Genomic DNA, 10,498 nt, shown 5'->3' on the forward strand with positions numbered 1-10,498 from the left:
AGACTTGTCCTGAACTTGAAGTCAGGTGTTTGACAATCCAGTGCTGGTGCTTTTCTGCATTGCAGGCGGCACTATTTCTGGCCACAATCATCCATTATCCCAGATATACTGTAACGCTCACAATTGAGCCGTGATAATACAGGAAGTAAGACCCATCTGCTCTGCAGTACGGACTGGCCAACGGTCAGAAACAATCAGTCATGATGAATTGTGTCTGTCTGCTGCTGTCATCCTTCTCATACCCTAAAGTTAACTGTCAGCATATATAACACTCATTTCAGAGAGATTGAAGCTGATGTATGTATTTGAATCAGAAGCTGACATATAAACTTTCATGAAAGGCTCATTTGAAACCGTGTTTGAAAGATCAAAATAAGAGGCATCAGCTCTAACAAACAAAATGTTTTATTGTTGTTAATTCAACAAGATGTCATGGCACATAGCATTGGTCAAAACTAATGTTATATTCATATCTGCAGAGGTTTCTTCACATTAAAAATGCAGGTTTCAGCTGCGTCTTTGCTACAAGACTCGAAAGTCAGAAATACTATCCAGGATCGACATTCAAAAAACACAACTAAAACAGAGTGAATGCAAGAGAGGGCTGCGTGTCATTATAAGGGTGAGGAGGAGGGGGTTGAGTGACATGGGTTGAAGTTGAGGAGAGGAGAAGGTGGGTGGCACATGGAAAAACAAATTCACGGCGTGTCCTTGGCGACGAGCGCAGCGACAGCCAGCTTCGTTGTAGCGCCACTCTCATCAGTGACAGGGCCTGTCAGCGCAGCTTCAGCCAGCGGGGGCTTCCAGCAAAGCACAAGGCTTGGTTTACAGTGTTTGAGCTGTGACATCCATCCATCCATCTAGCCGTGGATCTTCCTTACAGCCCCCTTCCTTATTTAGCCCAACATCCTCCCTGTCAAAATAAACGAACAAGGGTTTCCGGTACAGGATTTCAGCTTTTCTCTCCCTACAATTGTTCAAACACTACTACTGGATTTGAAGGAGGGATGCTGGTGGATTAAGTGGAGGCTGAAGGGCAAAGGTCACGTCAAACACCTCGTCCACACCTCCGACCTGGCGCTGTCCCTATCACCTCTGATGGAACGGTGGACATGTCCCTGACACAAACTGGTCAACAGAAAAGTGATGATGGTTTTGTCAGATTGTACACACCCTTCTCACTCTGTTGATAGTTTTGTCGCACCTGTTTGATGGGACAACCTGCACTTTTTTGGATGTGACATCACTGTAAAGGTTGCCATGGTCACTGCCATGTGAGGGGAAAGCACACAGGCGTTCAGCATCTGGTGCGTTCATTAATGAAAACAACAAGGCTGTTATGCAAATGACTGTACAAAGAGATTTAGACAAAATTCGGCCACTGAATTTTGGAATTGATTACTTCGCTCTTTGTGCATCTATAAAATGTGTCTTTTGTGCTACCCTGGTGTCAGTGAAGGTACATATACCATTTATATTTGGAAATTAATGACCTGATCACAATGTCAACAAATCACTGACTGTCAGTTTGTCCAACACGTATTTCTTTTTGTTGTATCTCCTTCGAAAGCCGCCATAGCACATTGTTTGGTTACTCAGTGGGGCGAGGGGGGCTGTAACTTGTGAAAAAATATTGTAGTACTTGAGTTTTATGATCCAAGCAAACATCTGCAGACGCAAATCTGAGCACATGTCTAATCAGCCATACTGTTAAATACAACAATCAACATTTGAACGGAGGTCGCTGTATCAACACAGGAATGAAATTCAAAGAAGCACCAGACAAGTGTTAAAAACCAGCCTGAATCCACCTGTTGTTCTGCCAGGTTGCTGCCCTAATGTACACACATCTCTCATTCCCTGCCTATCTTCCATTTTTTCGACGTCTGCAAACCCCATTACCCTCTGGTACTTCTCTTGCCACATTTCACATACACAAGACCACACGTCAACCTCCACCACGCTACGTATAAGCCGAACACATAAACTACGTTTCAAGCTCTCTTCTATGGCAGCTAATCTGATACGACGCTAAAAAAAATCTGGACTGTCAGTCGAAGTTCAAATAACACAGGTTACCACTAATGTCCAGTAGTTTCGACTGACCTACATTCAACTCAAGCTCTTGGTGGATCTGTACAAAAACTTAACATGCATTGTTTTGGCAGAAATTCTAATGTGGGCGTCTAGGTGCACTTAATGGTTAGATCATGGTTGAAAAGCAGTTAACATATTAGACTCTGGAGGATGATGAGAAGAGATGAAGAAGAAAAATGAAATGATGTGATGAAGGGCAGCTTTGGGGTTTGGAAATAAAAAAGAAAAATCTCTGTCTCAATCTGAAGTCAAGATGGGAGAGCTGGTCTCAAATCTTTAAGGAAGATCCTTGTGCTCGGTTGTTGATTCCTTAATGATCTGAAAAGAAAAACGGATTGGAGTTAAAAATAGCAAAACAAACAAATCTCTGGTGAGCGTCTGCTGCTGCGTATGGCATCAGGTGTGCAGAGCCACAGTGGATGTGTGTGAAAACCTGCAGAAGGGTTCAACATTGCCCTCAAGAGGGAATGGGTGCAATGTGCAGACTGGCTCGCTTCAGTGTGAGTGTGTTAAATAAACTGTGCTGTTCTGGGAGAGCTCATACCTCCCCATCCCTGGTCTCCACAGTTCGAACCAGGATGCTCCTCTTCACATGGGCCTCTGGGGTTTTAGTGTCCAGATTAGTTTCTGGAGGATGAGTAGAGGTAGAAACAGGGAAACGTTCAGTGCAGCTCGAGACATGGAGGTTTATTTTCCTCTGTTTAAGGGCATGAAAAGTAAAAAAAAAACAAGAGTAATCCCTGCACAACTCCTGCATAATCACAAATGCAGGTGATATACAATGTGCAAAACTCATTTAAGATGATAAAGGAGATATTTTGACAACTACCACATAACTGTTACTCAAATAATGGAAAGAGATTGGAGGTGAATTCATGGCAGACGAGGGAGGGACACCATCCGCCTTGTTAGCAAAATGAATTTGTTTAAAATTAAAAAAAAGCTACTGAAAAGAGATAATCACAAAATTTCCAATGGATATTCATAGTGGCCAAAGAATGATAACTAATCATTTTTGATGATCTCTTTTTAGTGCCACCTTCAGGCCAAAATGTGAACTTGTTGAGAAGAATATAGTTAACTTGTTGACCCCTGGTACTGACCTCTGAACTGCAGGTTGGAAAAGCTCTGGACTGGAATGGTGATCCTGGAGCAACAGAGGAGAGACAACTACAGTCACTGACAAACAAACCCACAAAAGTAAATATCCTGACAACACGAGAATATTTACAAAGCTTGTCTGCCAAGCTGCGGCTCACCTGCTCTCCTCTCCCTCCAGCAGCTTCCTGTAGGTGGCAATCTCGATATCCAGGGCCAGCTTGACATTGAGGAGGTCCTGGTACTCCTGCAGGTGTCTCGCCATCTCCTCCTTCAACGCATGGATCTCCTCCTCCAGATGGCTCACTGTATCCTGGTAACCAGTTGTCTCCATGGAGAAGCGGTCCTCCATCTCCCGGAGCTGACGTTCCAGAGACTCGTTCTGAAAGACAAGAGAGGAAGAGACGGACTGAGTAATGAACTGTGCAGCTAAAGACCCAGGAAGGAGCAGCAGCAGAGTGTAGGATACCGAGGCTACATTTTAATTTTGTAATCTTGTTTTACTACTTTTGTAGTACACTGCTTCTACCACATCTTTGCAGTTAGTGCTGCTACAATTGCTTCAACTATTTTTGGCTCTCCAGCTGAGGGAGCTTGAAATATAACAATGATTGGTGATTGGGTTTGAAGTCAGCTTTAAGGGAATTCAAGTGTGTTTACATCCATATTAGGTACAAAGTGTACACAAAGAAAGTCCCACTATTTGAACCAAGTGCTGGTTTGTTAAATGAAGCAATGTAAATAACTGTACAGCAAATTTACTCCCGCACATTTAGCTGCACTAACAACTTTGCTAGTTGTCAAAGTCATTTATTTTTATCTTTATACTTAAATGCAAACATAAGAGATACAAATAAGTATAGTTTGACTTCAGGTCTTCCCCACTTTCCCTGGGAATGTTTTTGATAGGGGGAGTCAGTCACATGACCTCAGTCAAACTGTGTTTTACTTTACCGAAGACCAGACTGAGGAGTCCCCGATACAAGCAAGACATAAAGATGGCTACTGTACAAGCTTGGCAGGCACCAACCATGGAAGATCGGATATAATGAGTGTGGGTTGTAGATGTCATGAGGATGACGTCATCAAACTGTATGTTAATATTTCTGTGTACTCTATAAGTGTCTGAAAACTATAAAAAGGGCAACATTTTTGACCCTGTTTATATGATGTGGATGAAAATATCCTCAAATTAGAGCTGAGTGACATCACTTAAACCTGATTGTTTCATATTCAGTTCCATTGTGGTGTCAACACAACAAAATGTGTCACTGTCATGATGTCATCTAATTTTTTGGAGTCTTAATGTACCATTAAGATCATTTCAGCTGTAAGTGTAAGCTGTAACATTCAGTGGACTTACTGTCCCGCGGAGAGCCTCGAGGTCGCAGTTCAACACCTGCATCTGGCGCCGGTATTCATTGGCCTCCTGCTTGGCCTGACGCAGTGCTTCTGTGTTTCGATTGGCTGCATCCGTCAGGTCAGCAAACTGAGTACGAAAAGAAAACAGTCCAACAGTTTGTAACAGTCTTGTCTCTGAGCTAATATAATTTGGACGTGCACTACACTACTTCTCAGACTTATATCTGGGTCTACTGACCTTGGATCGGTACCACTCCTCCGTCTCCTGCATATTAGAAGTGGCCATGGTTTCATACTGGACCCTGATGTCTCTCAGAGCAGCAGTCAGGTCCGGTTTGGAGACATCCAGGTCAACATGCACCTGATGGGCCATGATCTGGTCCTGCAACTCACGCAGCTCCTGAGAAGTTGAGTGGAACAAGTGAGGTTAAGTGGTCAATTGAATCAGGTGGATGTTTGTGGTCAAAGGCATGGGTCATTTTATTATAACCTCATCGTGAGTCTTCTTCAGGAAGTTTATCTCTTCCTGCAGGGCATCGATCTTCCTCTCCAACTGGACACGATTTAGAGCCGCCTCATCCACATCCTATGCAAAGAACGAGGCACAACGAGTAATGAGGCACAGTCATCGTGCTGAATATTTATATTGTTCTGATCATGAATTCAGGGTAATATCAGCTGAATTACCTGTCTGCAGGCATTCAAATTCTGCTCTGCATCCTGACGGAGGCCGGTCTCCTCCTGCAGCCTGAGAAAGTCACAAAAAAATCAAGAAAAAGTTGAGTATTTGTTGACTTATAATTTGCATGACAGCACATCCACAAACAAAGAGGTTTGAAGGTGCTTTAAATAACTGAAAATGCTAAAATAATCCCAATATTCTTTACTCCAGTGTCTTTTCTTCCCCCTCCTTAATGGCGCAGAATTATGATTCAAGAAACAAAATTAAATTTTCTGTAATTCAAGTGAAAGATTCCAGTATCTTAAGAGTCAAGCTATGGCAACTGAAAACATATTTCATACATTTAGATCAGATTTTAGCTGTGAGCTGCTCCCTGTGGTTCAGGGGACGACTGGGGCTCAGCTGAAAGGGCAGCTTACGCATCATTACACATTCACTCCAATCTAACAGACAGAGGCCTTTCCCACGGGATGGAGTTCACACACACACACACACACACACACACACACACACACACAAAGGGTCCATGTGTGCACGCAAAGCCTCACACGCAGACACACACCACCCTGTAATCCTTCTGCTATACACACAGAGGCATGGAAACATAAATGCCCAGACTTGAGGTAACATCTGTATGTCTTCACGCAGTGTTTGCTGAATGGAGCGGTTCGAGAAAAGCAGCAGGAACCACAAAAATGACCTTTGACCCTCTCAGACACGGCTATCATCATTCACCCTGCATTCTTTCAGGGAACCGGGAGCTGCACGGTAATCAGAGGGTACAGACTAGTCTGAAGGAGACATTTATTTTTTAGCCACGGAGTCTTTCAAAAGCTTATTCTCCTGGCTAAATTAAATTATTGATTCATGGCACGTGTGAAACTTCAGTAAAAAAAAAGCTGGATATGCTGCTGCAGTGAATGTTGTGTTTTGGAGTAACAAGGGACAAGAAAACATCTGCCTGGCTGTCTGCTTCCTTTGTGGAGGGCTGCCATTGTGTTCGCCTCATTCGTCGGCACTCGCTCAATGGTGATGAGGGCTTCAGCCAGGATCAAGTTTGTAAAGAGGGATCCAGGAGTAAAGCTCGGGCAGAGCTCAGCGGTCTGCATTCCAACGAATTAGAGAAAAAACTAATCTGCATTTAAATGCATTTGAAATAATTAAGTAATTGAATAATAATAAAAAGAAGAAGAAGAAAAAAAAAGGTGACCAATAAACTTGTCTTATTTCTCCCTGATCTTGGCAAGCTGAGCTGATTTTTCTTGCCATGGTAGCTAATCAAATCCAAAAGCAACAAGTGCACATCAACAACAGTAAATCAAATTCAAGTTGACCAAAAACTGTTGTGTACACATTTGTGTGCAAGTCTTGATAGTGACAAATGTGCTGAACAGGCTGAAATCTGAGCGCTCCTGCAATGAATTACTCAAAATATCTTGCACATTTTACATGAGGTAGTAGAAACAGAAGAAAGGACAAAGCAGGGGGGAGTTTGATACTGCTCCCCCCCCATCTGTTTTCTTTTGAAACTTGAGCACCCTTCAAAGGGTTACAATATTTATAATATTTTTATTGCCAACATAACTGTACAGGATTTTTTCTACTTTTATATGTTAGCCATTGAACTTAAATAACCTTTCGATAAGTTTGACAAATGCCAGATTTTATGTAAATGTAATTTTCATTATGAGGACTATGAATAAGCAAGCAAATAACTGTGCAAAGTGAGGGTTTATCACATCTTACATTACACAAGTGACTTAAGCAATCTATGAAGAGAATGAGAACAAAGTAGGGACATAACAGGTGGGTGCGACTGTGTGACTGCATCACACGAACTTAATCAACCACCCACAGGAGTCCCACCCTGCTTCCTCCTACCTCTGCTTGAGGGTGCCAATATCGGCAACCAGGTTTTCCATCTCTATCTCCAGCCGAGCTTTGCCAGCAGTGAGACTGTCCACCTGCCGACGCAGTTCTCTCAGCTCCTCCTGGTAGATGTCTCCCAGGCGGCTGGGCTCCTTCCCCTTCAGCTGGTTCAGTTCTGCCACCAGCAACTTGTTCTGCTGCTCCAACAGGCGCACCTTCTCGATGTAGCTGGCAAAACGGTCATTCAGGCCCATCATCTCCATCTTCTCATTAGTGCGCGTTTCCTTGTACTGGGCCTTCATCAGGGTGTCAGCTGAGAAGTCCAGCCGCTCCCCGGGGCTCCCCAGGAGCAGGGCTGTGCTGGTCGAGCCCAAGGAGACCCTGGATATCGGGCTGGAGTGGGTGAGGTTGCGAGGGGTGCCATGCCAGGAGTACCGACTGGAAGGAAGACTCCCAATTCTGACTCCTGAGCTGCTCGAGCCTTGGGGCCCAAAACGCTTCCTGTACGAAGACTGGTATCTCTGAGTCTCCATGATAGGGAATGAAGCTCACTCAGAGCACAAACGGGGCTTTTATAGAGGCAGGCAAACCCCCCAAGTCCAAAGCAGAGAGGCCACAGGGTGCGGCAGAGAGAAGGGAGGGTGGCAGGCAGTGAATGGGACAAAAAGGGAGAGCGAAGGGGTGGTTTACATGACACTCAAAGAGCTGTGTGCCAGGGATTGTCTGTGCTCGTCCACTCAACTACAAATGTCTCTTGGCCGTCTCCCTCTCTCCCCCTCTCCTCCCATCCCCCCGGCCTCTGACTCACTCTCTCTCTGTCTCTCTCACTCTTACTTTCACCCCTTTTTGTCCTTCTCTCTTTCTTTCTGTTCCAGCTGAATGAAAAGGAATGTGTGTGACAGGGTCTAGCCGCCAATTCAACCTGACCACACATGCGCCTTCACAAAAACTGGAAAAACACAAAACAGAATTTGATCAAACAAAAGGACTGGAGCGCCACTCTCTAGTGAGAGATGGCAAGAGCAGGTTGACAGACGAAGCAGATGAATAAGACAGAGAAAGACGGAAATATCACGTGCTGGTGGGTTGCACATCTGAGCTACTGCGGAGGAAAATATCCAACATTGAAACCTGCAGGATTTAGTGGACTTACTCTCTGGTCCCACTTGTTGAGGAGACAAACAGCATGTAGGACAGAACCTCAGAGCAGTTGCCTCTCCTACTTGGATCACTGTTTACAATTGCATACCAAGGACCAAACAACATGCAAATCCTCACTGCACACCTGCTTACTCTAATGTGAATAATGTACCCACGCTGTCCACACTCTTAGCTACGGTCAACAGAGAGCTTGGCTACATGACGTAACAACAGTACAGTTCTGCACACTTTAATTATGGCAGGGGGCAAAACTGTAGCCAAGCCCCAGTGAGAGTGTAGGACTCCGGGGTGTTCGGTATGTTCGGGTTATTAGACATCCCATTGGCTCCAAAGACAGATGGGTGGTAGAAATGAGGAGGGTTGGGATGGGGAAGCAGGGAGGGAGGGAGGGAGGGAGGGAGAGGGCAGTGCAGTCCTAATCTGAACTCCAGGAGGACCAACAGAGGCTGCGTTGCAAAACCATTTTCGTGCATTACCCTGACAACAGCGGGTACGGCTAAGTCAGAGCCCCTCAGCTGATCTTTTCTTTCCAAAGAGGATGTGATTTGTGGAGACAAGATTGTGACGGACTGCATGCTCTCCTTCTTCAAGAGTATATCCCTGAAAACAGTGAGAATTAAGCTATAAGAGTCCATTGACTCAGAGCACCACCACAACAATTATGTCCTGAAAAACAATATGTTTATCTTATTTTATGCAAATTTACCAGTGTATTTACTAAAAAGTAATATAAAGTCTAAAGTAGTCAGACAGGTGAATAATAGGTGAAGGCATCAATGAATACTGTTTCAAGATAAACAATAATAATATACTGTAAAAGGTTTAGTTTTCCTTTGAATGCAGGCAATTCTGATAAATAGTTAATAAAAAACTTAAATAATGATTCAAAAATCATAGAACTCCGTGATTTACACGCTTTTTGTCATGCTCCAAATTCTTTTCAAGAGTTGAGACTTATGACTTTAAAGGTGGTCAGTTACAAAGTACAAATTATATGACATTTTTTTGTAATCAGTGATGTAATCCAAGAAATATGTAATATAATCTAAATACGTTTTGATTACTTAAAAAATGTTGCCACTTATACTAAAAAATGTTACATTTTTTATTGTTACCATCTTTTTCCCTTAAACATCTCCAAACATTTTCGATGCTAACCCTTTGTTTTTGTCTTGTAATATCATTACATCTTGTAATATGTAATTTTTGTAATATGTAGTTTTTGTCTTGTAATATAATTACATCTTGTAATATGTAATAAGTAATCCCAACTACATGTAATCCATTACCACCCAACCCTTCTCTCTACATAACAAAATGAATGGAAGCAATGGCCACATGACAGTGGGAGACAGACGGAAAAATACCTACAAACATCTAAAACTGTGTTTCATTGTTTCTGAAACAATGACACTAAACGTCTGTTCTATTCTATTCTAACTGTATCACATGCATTGAATGTATGAACATTTAAAGTTTAGTTTCTACACTATTTTGCTGAGACTACAAACTTGCAGAAACAGTGCTGATTTCATTTAACTGTTGTGTTCCTACAGGTAGTAAAACCACAACAGCAGTAGTGGGACATAAAGGACTTCTTTGTTACTGGGTCGTAAAATCACAGGGAGTGGAAACCAGTCGGTACTGGGAGACAGTAAATAAAGCCCCGAAAGACTCTACTATCTGGCACTGGAGTGTTGTTGCTATTAAGGAAGAAAGACAACAACGCAGTGTCTTGAATTCCAATTGGTCTCTGTTGATAGAGGTTAAACAACATGGCACACTGTATGTCTGGCAGAGATTTGTTGATTTAAAAGGTTCCATCACTAAGGATTAATGCCTCGGTTGCATCATTAAGGTGACACCGATTGTTTCAGCTCCCTAGATTTTTCAGACAGTGACGGCCGTTGCCTCAGATTTGGTCACTGAGGTAATATGTCCCGAAGATTAAACATTCACAGAGAGGGAATAAAGGGGGTGGTGCAGACTTCTCCCTCTCCCTCTCCTCCCTCCCTGCTGCTGGAGTCACTAAGGGGCCAAGTCAAACAGCTGATTCATGTGTCCTACATGAGGAGACCGTTTAATTTGCAGGACTTACAAGGAAAAGGGTGCGGGGCAGAATCCTAATGCGACTGGACTCAGAGTGATCTCCGGCCAAGGAAACATGGCTGCCAGCTAAGTTTGACTGCGTAATACTAAACGCCCGCTTTGTGCTCTGGCATTTTACAC

The 10,498-nt window shown here is 43.4% G+C and overlaps 1 protein-coding gene across 1 annotated transcript; it reads right to left on the reverse strand.

Moving 5' to 3' along the window:
* Nucleotides 1-387: 387 nt before the first annotated feature.
* On the reverse strand, nucleotides 388-7,821 carry gfap (glial fibrillary acidic protein). Its single transcript, XM_030408003.1, has 9 exons — nucleotides 7,121-7,821; nucleotides 5,245-5,305; nucleotides 5,048-5,143; nucleotides 4,796-4,957; nucleotides 4,559-4,684; nucleotides 3,357-3,577; nucleotides 3,201-3,244; nucleotides 2,642-2,724; nucleotides 388-2,415 (listed from the first exon to the last, which is right to left on the reverse strand). The coding sequence occupies exons 1-9, from the start codon at nucleotides 7,639-7,641 to the stop codon at nucleotides 2,374-2,376; spliced, it is 1,356 nt and encodes a 451-aa protein (XP_030263863.1). The 5' UTR covers nucleotides 7,642-7,821; the 3' UTR covers nucleotides 388-2,373.
* Nucleotides 7,822-10,498: the final 2,677 nt, after the last annotated feature.

The sequence above is a fragment of the Sparus aurata genome, chromosome 23 (assembly GCF_900880675.1).
Source record: "Sparus aurata chromosome 23, fSpaAur1.1, whole genome shotgun sequence".
Taxonomy (NCBI): Eukaryota; Metazoa; Chordata; class Actinopteri; order Spariformes; family Sparidae; genus Sparus; species Sparus aurata.

What these genes read in the sequence shown, in the direction of transcription:
- gfap (XM_030408003.1), bottom strand. Translation starts at nt 7,641, where the DNA reads ATGGAGACTCAGAGATACCAGTCTTCGTACAGGAAGCGTTTTGGGCCC. An exon ending in AGGAGTGGTACCGATCCAAG is followed by an intron (nt 4,685 to 4,795) that starts GTCAGTAGACCC and finishes TTTCGTACTCAG; the next exon opens with TTTGCTGACCTGACGGATGC. An exon ending in TGGAGACCAGGGATGGGGAG is followed by an intron (nt 2,416 to 2,641) that starts GTATGAGCTCTC and finishes TTTTCTTTTCAG; the next exon opens with ATCATTAAGGAATCAACAAC.